Source organism: Trametes versicolor (genome assembly GCF_000271585.1).
Source record: "Trametes versicolor FP-101664 SS1 unplaced genomic scaffold TRAVEscaffold_12, whole genome shotgun sequence".
Classification (NCBI taxonomy): domain Eukaryota; kingdom Fungi; phylum Basidiomycota; class Agaricomycetes; order Polyporales; family Polyporaceae; genus Trametes; species Trametes versicolor.
The window spans coordinates 1,544,410-1,556,673 of record NW_007360332.1 but is presented as its reverse complement, the minus strand read 5'-3'; the positions used below and the strand labels follow the sequence as shown (position 1 = coordinate 1,556,673).

Genomic DNA, 12,264 nt, shown 5'->3' with positions numbered 1-12,264 from the left:
AACTTGCACCGTTTACCTATTCCGCCTATTCCGTACTTTACGAGCAGCATATGCACCGAACCGGCTAACTGAGAGCGGCAGGAATCCAGTCTTATACGATATTTCCTACCCGGTGGCGGTGGCGGTGACGACCCGGTTTCATACTGTACGCATGGACCCAGAGGGACATCAGATGTCTAGGTACGCACTTCCGGTAGTGGTGCGGGGGTACACCTTCACATCGGCTTGCAGATCTGTATCGGCGTCGTACGAGCGAAATGGCAAGTACCTACGAGACCGAAGTTGCGACTAGTGGACCCCCCGGCGAGTCTCTCCTTCTCCCTTTGCCTCGATGCGTCAGAGGTTCCGCTTCACTGATGACAAAAGCCACTGGCTTCAACAGCACCTCTCTGATGCGGACGTTCAAAGCATCCTTCAGGAGCCTAGGACTACAGCCCCCAACAAGCGAGCCGCCGGTCTTCTAACTGAGAAGTTTCGTGCTCACTTCACGGCTCCGAGTACGGGGGAAACGCAAGCAGCGTGGCTGAAGCGTTACAACAACGCGAGTCGCGAACGTCGCAACGATCTCGTTCGCCATGTTCCTGAAGATATTCTGGCATTCAGCGCGCGCATGCAGATGCTGCCTAAGGTGTGCCGTGGCCTTGCATTTTACTACGAGTGGTTGACGCGGACTCTCAGAACATCTACAACTGGCTGCGCGAGAACCGGTACACGGGTGAACGTCTTAGAGGGCACGATGGGCGGCGCCGTTCCCTGACCCTTCCGCGACCCCGGAAGTCTCGGACGAAGACCGGACTGGACGTCTTCCAGGTGTCGCCTGACGCTCCGCAGATCGAAGTGCTCGACTTAGGAGGCCGTCCCAGGGCAGCGATAGGTCAACTGCGCGCTGCCTGTGCCCACGCGTGGAAGATTCTTCCTCCCGAGGAACAAGATATCTACAACGCCGTCGCCCAGGAGAAGAACGAGGAGCTTGCCGCAGAGCGGGAGGAGTCCGTGCCCATTAATGGAGGGTTGTAAGTCCAGCGACATATTCATTACGGTGTTCACGCTAACACTCGCGCCGCAGCACCTCCTTGGAAATCTCCAACGCGGTCGATGACAGTATGGACATGATCCACAACGTCCGTTGGGGTGGTCTGATTTGCGTCGGTGGGCCAGACGAGACGGGCGAGCCTTCTGTGTACATGTATGATCTCTGTATCTCACCGAAGCGTGGAAGTGACTGGCTGACATGTGCGCAGGACGTCGCGGGGTGTCAACAGACAAGGCCTCACCTTCCTGCAGGCCCTGTGCCAGACCGCTGGTTGGACTGAACAAGAATTCTACCTCGTGCTCTCCCTCTGGGTGGAGCAGTCCCGTTCCGGTTGGTGCATCGACCGTGAGGCTTCGGCATCGCTGACTGTCACACAGCTGACCAGGATGTCGAGGCCGTTGACTTCGGACGGCACACCCAGCGTGTCATGGAGGGTAAGTCGGCAGGTACACGTCGTGCACAACTCACTGGCCCCCAGCAGAACGTCGCGCAGACGATGCGAGGGACAAGCTGCAGCGAGTCGTGCAAACCGCCCCTGTTGTCGAGGATGTAGCTGTCTCTCCGGCCCCAATTCTCACTGCTTGCATCGATCCGACTCTGCGAGCGCCGCCTACGGCACCCACTGCAGGACGGGTCATTGAAGGCAAGTCTATAGTGCATGTAGGTGCGTGCCCGCTAACATATGTGATAGGTGATTCCAACGACGACTCCGGCCCGGCTGACATGGCCGGCGCGGACATGGATGTCCATGCCGAGGTAAGTGTGGACGTCGACATTGCGGCGGCGGCAGAACACCCCGAACCCGCCAACGCGAGGCGGAAGGGCCAGCGCATTGGAAAGAAAGGCGCGAAGACGAAGGGCAAGGCGAAAGGGGCGCGCAACAAGGTCAGTAAAGTTCCCAAGACGTCGGGAGTCGCGATGCCCGACGCGAGCGAGCGCGGCTGTCGTGTCCCATCCGTCCCGCATCCGCGCGCAGACTGCACGCGCTCAGGGTCAAGATCCGTGAGCAGTTCTCTCATCTACTTCGCATATTGATACTCAGATAACTCCAGCTTGATGTCGTTGACCGAGCGCATCTCGGCTGCGGGCAGCATCTCGAGGGCTCGCGGCGCAGGCAGCGTCGGCGCCGCCGCCAAAGGCTTGTCTAAGCGGAGGGGCCGGGCGTGATGGGACAACTTAGTGTAGATCGGGCTGATGTATCGCGCTGTTATGACCTGGATGTGATGAGGGTGCTATGTCTCAGGTGCCTGGTATCAGCAGTCTTCGGAAGAACCAGGGAACGTAGCAAGTCAGATCGCATCGGGTCATACGGGGTCTTCGTGCCCGAATAAACGTTTAGAGGCAACTCCCCCATCGGGAATTACGGACCCCATCAGGTCCTGCTCGGACAGAGTGCGGTGCGCCATAAATCTCGTTGAATTGCTCTCCTCGTTCGCTACATACACTCTGACGTCTGGCCACCATGAACTCGAACATATTGAGTGTCTTCCTCGCGGTACGTGTCTTCCCTGCCCATCTCTACGTTAGTTCTGACAGGACGGCATACTTAGACTAACGAGGACGTCATTCGAACGACCCTCCAGCATGGTCAGTCTTTCCTGGACGTCCTGAGCGGAATCCAGGCGGTCGTGGACGCGGTCGGGGACCTGCGGAACGCGCAGATAGAGGTGTGGAGTTATCGTGCGGGTGGGTGGGTCGCCAGCACGGTGGAAATGGCGGGTGTCGCGAGACCCAATTTCTGGGTGCATGTGGTGCGTTTCCCGGGCGCAGAGCTCGTGCCGTCCATTGGGTCTGAGTTGGGGTGGGTGTACGATGTGGCCGGACTTAAAACCATACCCGACGTCGTCGTCGAGCAAGACTGCCGTGGGGATGTGAACGAGGGCAAGGCTATCCGTGTCGTTCTGTGGCCCAAGGTTTGTTCTTGCCTCGCGTTCACCTTTGATAGACCACAAGCTGACCGCTTGTGCGCTCAGGGATCGGAGGGTCCTCTCGTTTTCGTCGTCACGGCCGGCAGCAACGACACCGTTTGCCTGGGTCAATGCGGCCCCTTCCGCGCCGCCATCTGCGAAGGCGCCGACGCTGACGTCGAGTCCATCATTGGTGCTCTCAGTGCGGATGCCGAGATGGAAGTCTGGAACCATCCGTTCGGACGGTGGCTCTCGCGCTCCCTGTGGACAACGCTCCCGGTGCGTCGCCACGGACAGACCATCCTCGTCAAGACGTCCTCAACGGCCCTCGTTGTGGGGTTGGGCGCGGAACTGGAGGCGCAGGACTCGTCTCGCGCGTACCTCGAGGAGCTGGAAGTGAGTGACCGAGTGCTAACGCGGTACATGCGGGCTCTGACATTCAACAGGACGACGGCTCTGGGGACGTCAATGCCGACAACGCGGCCGTTGGATGGGGCCTTCCGCCTGCACAGGTGTGCTATAAACACGTCGATAGACAGACACGTCGCTGATGCCTCTGCAGGTTGCCCTCGGGCCGCTCGAGTGGGGTGCCCCTGAGGTTGGGGATTGGCAGGTACGCCCCATTCACAGGCGACCTCTTGTGATACTAACACAACCTCAGGACGTGTTAGACCGCGAGGCGACCATCAGCCTGTCCTCCGGCGACGAGTCGGACGCGACCGTCGTGATCGCCGACGGAGATTGGCGCATACCGGCCGGAGGGGCTACTGTCGTGCGCAAGCGGAAGCGCACCGCCAGCATGAAACGACGCATCGCCAAGAGACGTGAGCAGGTGCTGAGCATGCAGGCGGGCCTCCGCGTATTCGTCGAGCAACAAGGCAGCAAGGAGGTCATCAATATGACGCTCGGCGAAACGATTGAGGACGCGATCGACGTCGACAGGGCCTAAGTAACGGTTGCTCTGTACCTACGATCTGTCTCCCCGATTCAGCGATCGGAACGAGTGAAAGTGGCGTGCATCGAATATATGGCCCAGATTCGTGTGAGATATAACCTAGATATAACGCTACAATAAACCCGACATTGGTGAAAGCGGCCGAAATGAGAGGGTGACGGAAGGGCGGGGGACGTGACACAAGGGAGCCGGAGGCGCGGGATATAGTGGTCGAAATAAATCGGAAATTGGGGGCAAGGTCGAAAGGTCTTCGCACGGCTACAGGAGACGATAAAAGGGTACGCCGGGACCAGGTCCGACAAGGAATTTCCCTCCGTGAGCTGATCTGCTCTTCTCCCCATACCCGCTCACGCCAGCGTGCTCGTTCGCCTTTTCGTCTTCTCCTCCTCCTGTCCTCCTATCCCTGCCATGCCCGAACTCAACCTCATTCGCCAGTACCGCCTCGTGCGCATCCGTGGACGTAGCCATCACGTCGCGAACGGCGGGCGTACGGGTATCTACAGCCCGGAACTCAGGCAGCTCTGCGAGCTCGATTCCCTTCACCGTATGCCCGAAGCGCCGCACTTCTGTCCGAAGCGCAACTGCCAGGCTCGCACTACCTTCACCGCGCAGCTGTGCTACGCAGAAGGATGGGCCGGAGCTTGGGGTTACGTGGTGAGTAGTGACGTTGGTAGCCGATAACCATATTTACTGATAACCATGTCATCGAAGTGCGATTTGTGCCACGGCATCCACTGGCCGTGGCAGTCAGGACCCACGGAGCCCGTCCTGCGCCTCATCGAAGAACGTCGCCAGTTCGACCGCGAAGAAGACGCCCGGCTGAAGCTCGAACGTCGGGCGTCGGCTGACGCGCGTCGACGTCAACGCGAGGAGGACGAGGCTCGGAAAAGGGTGAAGAAGTCAATTCGGGAGACCAAGAAGCGCGAGAAAGCCTTAACCAAGGCCATACGTCAGGCCATTCAAGCCGAGGAGGCAGCGGACTGCGCACAACGCAAGGTTGCAGACGCCGCCAAGGTGGCCTTAAAACGCCGCGCCATCGCAGAGCGTCGTAAGCAGGCATCGGACGCCATGCGCGCGAACATGGACAAGGTATGATATATTTGTCAGATCGATGAGGAGACGCTGACCTTCTGCCCGTCGAAGGCACCAGCTCTCCATGTTCAGCAGGCGGACAACGTCGAGGCCTTCGGGGTACGTCACTCGAACTTATGGCGGCGTGGTGTACTAACTTCGTCTAACATGATTAGAATATCGACAATACGAGGGGCACCTCGCCGACTACGAACGCCCCGGTCATAGCGAACAATGTTGCCCCCGCCGCCAGAAGGAACATGGTATGTAGTTCGAGGGTAGGGATAAGCTCATGTGTTGATGATCACCCATAGCGCATCCTCGACGTGGTCGTGTGGGCGAAGGTATGCGTTATTGGCAGCGATGTCATACAAGAACTGACAATGGGCCTATCTAGGACAAGGTTGTGCCCACGCGAACCGAGGTCAGGGTCGACGCCGATAAGCCTCTCTGCTTGGGTCTCTTAGGACATGTTCTCCCGGACCACGACCCCCGGGACCCCTACCCGTTCGAATATTGGGAAACCGGGCTGCAGAACTGGCTCCCCGTCATCGACGCCCTGATGGATCTCGCCCTCGCGCGCGATGCCCCGGTTCTCCTCGTCCGTGTCGACACGGTCACACGCTGCGAGCAGTTCGGCCTGGAATTGCACTGCCTGCAGCAAGATGGCGCGCTGGACGTCGCCAGCATCAGCGACATTGTTGAAGCAGCAGGACAGTACCGACGAGAAGTCCTCGCACGCGGCGTCACTGTCCATGGCGTCTGGGTCGTCTTCTGGGCAGACGTATGTGTTCCATGCTTAGTTCCTTATCCCAGCATTCGTAAATATACTCACCATGCGGCAGGACGACGTTCTCCCCACCGCTCGCCTCCTCCCTCTTGGCCCGAACACCTCAATCAGACTGGACGATCACAGCGACGTCGCGGCGATCGTCGCCACTCAGCCGAACCCGCGTTTCGAGGTCTGGTCCCATCACAAGACCGAATGGACAGCTTGTGGTGTGGACGGCCCAATCCGGGTGCGCGCCAATACGGACACCATGCTGCTGCGGATCGCAAACCTCGAGGCCATGCCGCGCCTGGGGCTCGAGATAGACATGCTCGGCGTGGCGAGGACTATGCGAGATGGTGGGGCGCACAACCCAGCTCTGGACGCGCATGGTATCCTCGACGGCTTCGACGCATGGGCGCATCTGTACGAAGGGTACTAATATTAGTCTATGTACGTAGGGAATCGTATTCGCCGTGGGTCGCTGAACGGCTTGCCCCGACTGTGCTTAGAGGGTATGAGGGCAATGTGAACCCACGACGCGGTGCCTGCCCCCCAGCGAAGGATTCGCGGCCATATGTCCGCCGCCGTGTCTCCCGCGCGAGCCGCCGCTGCCTTGTACCTGGACGCCGCGATCACGCTGAGAAATGCGCACGCACAGACCGTGATGGACGCGGGTACGGCGCCGACACCGGCGTCATTGCCGTGCAGTGTGGTGGACAATCAGTAAGCCCCGAATTGGTATTGCAGCGGGCCGGCCTGTCCTCCAACCGCGACCGCACTCCAACGCACACCCTCGGGCGTCATGGCTACGATTTATGAGGGCGCGTCGACCCACGGGACTGCCGCCGCTGCCGCCACAGCTCCGTTTGCGACGGGGCGGCCTGCAAGACCAAATAGGTGAGCAACACGGTTTGTTCGCGTATTGAGGCTGCTGCTGACGTACCGTGATCTCCTAGGCTCTCACGACTCGGCGACTCGGCGGTTGGCGGAGACGAGTGGAGGGGGATTTGAAACTTAGCTCGGCGAGTGCGAATGGAATCGGGGGCCTTAATGGCGTGCTAAGGCGCGGGCGCGTGGGGAGGCCGGCAGCGCGGTGTTCGCGCTTGGAGGCGGCGCGGTAAAGTGGGTCCCCGAAGCCATTACCGCGGCGGAAGATATCAGGTAGCGCGGGCCAGAGGTGTTCGGGAAGGGCGAGGTCTTGAGCTGGAAAATGAGGGACTCGGGGTGAGTCCGCGAAGTGTAGGCCAGGAGACGTCGCGCAGAAATCGGTGTTCGAAGGTGGCAATCCAGCACGTGGACGCGAGTCGGGCCTTGGTTCTGGACATTGATCAGAGGGGGTGTGGTGCCTAAGGGCTCACGCAGCGCGTAAAGATAGAGGGTTGGGAGCAAGGGCGCAGGCGCGGGTCGCTCACGAGTTCCGCCCAGGTCAAGGCTACATAGCGGGGCACGCGTGTGTGGGAGCTGGATGGTGGGGCATACGCAGCCTTCCGAGGGTTTCGGGCTCAGACCGGGCGGGCTCGAGGAGAGTGGGGGCGGAGGAGCAACGCGACGCTCCAGATCACCGTGGTCGGGGAACCGATGCGTGGAGATGCGTCTGCGTGTAGCTGTGTATCTCCCAGGTACATTCTACGCGCGGAGTTGCACGGGAGCCAGAGGGACTCTTCCTGTTGCAGGTTGGGGGTACGGGGCAGGATGATGGATACATCGGTATGCCCCTCGAAGCAAGCGTGCATTGGATATAACTGACCTAGCTGTGCGGCTGCGCCAAATTCTTGCCGTCTCCTTCTACCCGACATCACATAGGCCAAGTTGTTGTTTACGAAGCGTTCGAATTGTGCGCAGCGTCAATCTTGTGAAGCGTAGGGGTGAGACGAGGTAGGACAAGGTCGTCGGAGCAGGCCACTGTACTGCGGTGCGCGGCCACAACGGACCCAAACGATGGAATATTAATCTTCGCCTATGCCTCCCTCGATGAGCAGAGGGGTGTGCGCACTCGGAGCGCAGGTTGGGCGTCAACGTGTCGTGTTGAGGTCCCAAGCACCTGCGCTGACCACTCGGAACGAAGCGGCGGCGAGCCTGCCCGAAAGGGAGCAGGAGCCGGCCGCCCCGGAAACCGAGCAGCAGACGCGGGCCGCTACAGGGGACTGTGTGCTAGCTACTACATGGTACTATGGAGCTAGGTAGATACAGAGACTGAATGAAACAGGAATGCGAGTGAACAATGAGTGAATGAGGGGATGGTGGGAGGGGCAAAGAAAACGGCGCCGGCGCGATGAAGTCGCCCGGGCGGCTGCGAGCGGAGCATGAGACGACGACTCGAACGCGCTGTAGCGCAAGTGGCACGTACCTGCGAGCGGAGCATGAGACGACGGCGTCTCTGCTCTCGCTCGCGAGGCTATCTATATGGCACAGGGCATCGTGCTTTGTCCTGTCGCTGCCGCGACGAGGACAAAGCGTCGGAGTCACGTGGGCCTCGTCCGCATCGCGAAGACCCCGAACTTCAAAGAAGTTCGAACCATCTTCGCCTATGCCTCCCTCGATGAGCAGAGGGGTGTGCGCACTCGGAGCGCAGGTTGGGCGTCAACGTGTCGTGTTGAGGTCCCAAGCACCTGCGCTGACCACTCGGAACGAAGCGGCGGCGAGCCTGCCCGAAAGGGAGCAGGAGCCGGCCGCCCCGGAAACCGAGCAGCAGACGCGGGCCAAGTGGAGGAGCCTTGGAGAGCCGGAGGAGCGGGAAAGGCGGAGTGCGGATGCGGCCACAGAAAGAAGGATTGGGAATTAATGAAGGAAAACAGCAGGGCGGGGGCCTGAGGGGAGGCTGCTGTCGACGTGGTGAAGCTTTGGACTGGGCTTGCGCTGCAGATACGGGGCAAGGTCAAAGAGGCGCTGATACTGGAATCTGGACGCAGCGTCGGCGAGGGAATTGGTGATGCCTGGTATCCACCGGGACTCGAATGTAAAGTCGAAGCGGCATGCAAGACCGAGGAACTGGCGTAGAAGTTCCATCATGGGCTCGGACCGGATGGTGAGATTGGTAATGGCAGCGTGCACGTCTGTGTTGTCGGTGTGGAAGAGTACGTGATGGCCGCGGAAGCGGTCACCCCAGCAGAGAATGGCGTATATGATAGCATAGAATTCCTTGAACTTGATGTCTCGTTCGCGGTAGCGACGCGGTATGCGCACTGCAAACCACGAGTCGGAGAGAATGCCGCCTGCACCTTTTGTTCCGCTAGCATCCGTGTGGAGTGAGACTTTTGGGCGATTGGAGTCGATGAGGCTGACCCCGTTCCATGCCATAGCGAGATTGAGCCACCACCGGATGTCGTTGCATGCGGACTTGGGCAGGCGCCGACGAGCATAAGGCGTCGTGAAGGAGGAGGAAAAATTGAAGAGTGAGCGGATGAAAGCGCGGGAATAGGGGATGACCTGCGCGCAAAATTGGAGGTACCCGGTGAGCTCCTCTAGTTCGCGCGCACGACAGCTTGTGCGGGTGCTCCAGGATTGTAAGAGCTTAACGAGGTAGGAGAGCTTGTCGGAAGGCAGCCGGGCCTCCATGGCGAGGGAATCGAGAGTGATACCGAGGAACTCGAGTGAAGTGGTAGGACCCTCGACCTTGGATAACTGGAAGCGCAAGCCTAAGGCGGTTCCCAGGCTAAGTGTCCATTCTAGGGCATGTTGGACTAGCGAGGCAGGAGCGGTTGGGGCGAAGATCTGCAGGAAATCGTCGAGTAGATGGCGGACAGAGGCAGGGAGATGGTGGTCCATGATCCAGTGAAGTGCCTCAGAGAACAGGTTGAAGATATAGGGGGCCGAGCGCAAGCCGAATGTGAGGACGACGTGGTAATAGAATTCGCCGCACCAGGTGAAGCCGAGCAATGGCCAGTCGGCTTGTCGGACGGGTATCTGGCGGAAGGCTTGTTCAAGATCCAGCTTGATCATGCTGGACCCTCTTCCTGAGGCACGAAGGGCATCGACGGCCGAAAGGAAGGTCTCGTACTGCAGGGACACTTCCGAGTCAGGTACGCCATCGTTGACAGAGGTACGGTCGGGCCAGGAGAGGTGGTGGATCACGCGCAGCTTTGAGGAACGCTTGCGTGAAGCAACTCCGAGAGGCGAGGAGCGGAAGTTAGGGAAGGGCGGTGTGGGGAAGGGTCCATGTACGCGTTGCTTGGAGAGCTGAAGCTGGAGGTCGGTGTCCACGACGTCAGCGTGCTCGGTGGCAGAGGAGAGATTCCTAGATTCTTGAGGGACTGCACGGTCGCCTAAGAATCCAACGTCTGCGCCATAGTCGATGATCCGGAGAAGTGTCTCAACGAAGGCAGGATCTGGGTAGTTGCGTAGGTGGTACTCCCATGCCGCTCGTTGCAGATGGGTTGTGACCCGGGTTGTTTCGGCCTCGCGCGCAGCGTTCGCGCGAGGTTCGGTATTAGGGCGCCGAGGAGGGTAGAATTGGGGCGGAAATTCGGAGGCGTGAGGCAGAGGTGCATGTGGAGGGGCTCCGCAAGTGGCGGACTTGGGGCAGCCAAAGGTGGGCGCAGCGGACTCTGAGGAGAGGAGCGGGGGCTCGGCGTGTATAGTGGTCAACGGGCCCATGGGGGGCACGGCGTGTAGGCAAGAGAGACGAGGGGCCTGGTACTCGACGGAGAGGAGCTGCGACGGGGGGCTGAGCTCGGCCGAAGATGCTGTGTGGCCACCGGAGTGGCGCGGACGGAAACGTCTGGATCGTTGTCGCCGTTGGCGGGGCGCCTTGGCGGGATCGTACCGTGTGCAGGAGAGCTGAGGGGGCGCAGTGTGCGATTGCGCTCGTACTCGTGGAGAGGTCGCTTGATTGGAAGAACATGCTTGTGGGTAGGCGGGGCTGGTGCCGAAGTGGCGAGACCGCTGGCGCTGTCCGCCTATGAAGCGTGTAAAGGGTGAATCGGCAGTCATTGGAACGACACCTGCAGTGGCTCGAGGTGCGGGTCGTCGTAGACAAAGAAAACGGCGCCGGCGCGATGAAGTCGCCCGGGCGGCTGCGAGCGGAGCATGAGACGACGACTCGAACGCGCTGTAGCGCAAGTGGCACGTACCTGCGAGCGGAGCATGAGACGACGGCGTCTCTGCTCTCGCTCGCGAGGCTATCTATATGGCACAGGGCATCGTGCTTTGTCCTGTCGCTGCCGCGACGAGGACAAAGCGTCGGAGTCACGTGGGCCTCGTCCGCATCGCGAAGACCCCGAACTTCAAAGAAGTTCGAACCATTCAGTTGTATTTGCCTCGGGTTATCTCCCTGCTACGCTAGCTGCTACTCTAGCGGAGCATACAACTTGTGTATCACGCTCCCGCACACTGAATTGCATTTACCAAGCGCGAGAATGTAGGTCTCCAAACGTGCCCAAATGCCTATAACTCTGCTTTTCCTGAACACATCTGTCTGTCTCTCTCCTGTCTTCCACTATCTCCTCACTTTCAACATATCATCATGCCATTCTACCTCAAGGACAAATACTACCGGGTGAGTGCTGCAGATGAAAGCGAGACATGTGAACGCTATAACCCCATGGGCAGGTTATGGCCTCTATCTTCAAAATCAGTAGAGGAGACCGTCATAGTATCCACTGGAATGACTTCGTGCATGTACGTGATCCTATACACCGTTCTGTTCCTCCCAATTCATACTTCTAGTCGGTACAGACCATGAAAGCCCTGGGGTACGCTTACTCCAACGACAAAGGCTCCAAACGTACCTTCAAACCGCGTCGTGTGGAGCTTAAGCATGACTTCAAGTCGCGCGAGGTAAGCTTGATCCTGCCCTATGTGCTCTTGCGCTGACCTCTCAAATAGCCCAAGGAGGGGCAACTAGAGCCTTACCGTCAAGATGAGTGAGTAGTGATCGGGCGCGGCGGGCTTGATACTAACGTGTTCGAGCAGTATGGCACCCAAGTTGACCGCGAAGTTAGGCTGGACGGCCAGTTCTTTCAAGTTGAAGGAGTGAGGGCCAGACATGTTTGTAGAGCTACTTGTTCTGATGTTCAATGAACGAGGGGGTGGCGATGCACCGAATGTCGCGAAGCCCGAGAACATCGGACAAAACACGGATTTCGATCCTCGTCGATCGATCAGGGGGTGGCGGCGCCAGTAGGGCTTACCGCGCATGTTGCTTGAACACATATCACGACGCCGACTGCGTACACCGGTGATAAGCTGATATATTGAGCTGGCTACAGGGTGTCTATGGTAATTATAAACTAGAGGGCGAGATGCGGGCGGACTAGAGAGCGTCGGGCGGCGGGCGCGAGAGCGTCGGGCGGTGGGCGCGCTGTGGAGTCGGGAGTCGGAGGCGGGGGAGACGGAGCGCGAGGCGGAGGACGGGAGAGGGGAGAAGGGCGAGAGGAGGGCGGGGACGCGAATGCGCCAGCCGGACGTCGACTCAGCGTCGGCGACCGCAAGAGCGTCGGGCGGTGGGCACGCTGTGGAGTCGGGAGTCGGAGGCGGGGGAGACGGAGCGCGAGGCGGAGGATGGGAGAGGGGAGAAGGGCGAGAGGAG

General features: G+C 59.7%; 4 protein-coding genes across 4 annotated transcripts; all 4 read left to right on the top strand.

Annotated features, from left to right (window-relative positions):
• Nucleotides 1-331: 331 nt before the first annotated feature.
• On the top strand, nt 332-2,068 carry TRAVEDRAFT_52745 (uncharacterized protein; the record flags this gene model as incomplete). The annotated part of the gene is made up of 7 exons (XM_008045345.1): nt 332-628; nt 679-1,013; nt 1,067-1,186; nt 1,242-1,363; nt 1,411-1,467; nt 1,515-1,697; nt 1,725-2,068. The coding sequence occupies 7 exons, from the start codon at nt 332-334 to the stop codon at nt 2,066-2,068; spliced, it is 1,458 nt and encodes a 485-aa protein (XP_008043536.1).
• Nucleotides 2,069-2,495: 427 nt separating this feature from the next.
• On the top strand, nt 2,496-3,889 carry TRAVEDRAFT_23907 (uncharacterized protein; the record flags this gene model as incomplete). The annotated part of the gene is made up of 6 exons (XM_008045152.1): nt 2,496-2,528; nt 2,584-2,946; nt 3,007-3,336; nt 3,387-3,452; nt 3,503-3,553; nt 3,602-3,889. The coding sequence occupies 6 exons, from the start codon at nt 2,496-2,498 to the stop codon at nt 3,887-3,889; spliced, it is 1,131 nt and encodes a 376-aa protein (XP_008043343.1).
• A 414-nt stretch (nt 3,890-4,303) lies between these two features.
• On the top strand, nt 4,304-6,177 carry TRAVEDRAFT_52743 (uncharacterized protein; the record flags this gene model as incomplete). Its single annotated transcript, XM_008045344.1, has 7 exons — nt 4,304-4,549; nt 4,607-4,984; nt 5,039-5,086; nt 5,143-5,229; nt 5,281-5,310; nt 5,364-5,750; nt 5,812-6,177. The coding sequence occupies 7 exons, from the start codon at nt 4,304-4,306 to the stop codon at nt 6,175-6,177; spliced, it is 1,542 nt and encodes a 513-aa protein (XP_008043535.1).
• A 5,022-nt stretch (nt 6,178-11,199) lies between these two features.
• On the top strand, nt 11,200-11,712 carry TRAVEDRAFT_52741 (uncharacterized protein; the record flags this gene model as incomplete). Its single annotated transcript, XM_008045343.1, has 5 exons — nt 11,200-11,232; nt 11,286-11,354; nt 11,412-11,513; nt 11,562-11,599; nt 11,649-11,712. The coding sequence occupies 5 exons, from the start codon at nt 11,200-11,202 to the stop codon at nt 11,710-11,712; spliced, it is 306 nt and encodes a 101-aa protein (XP_008043534.1).
• Nucleotides 11,713-12,264: the final 552 nt, after the last annotated feature.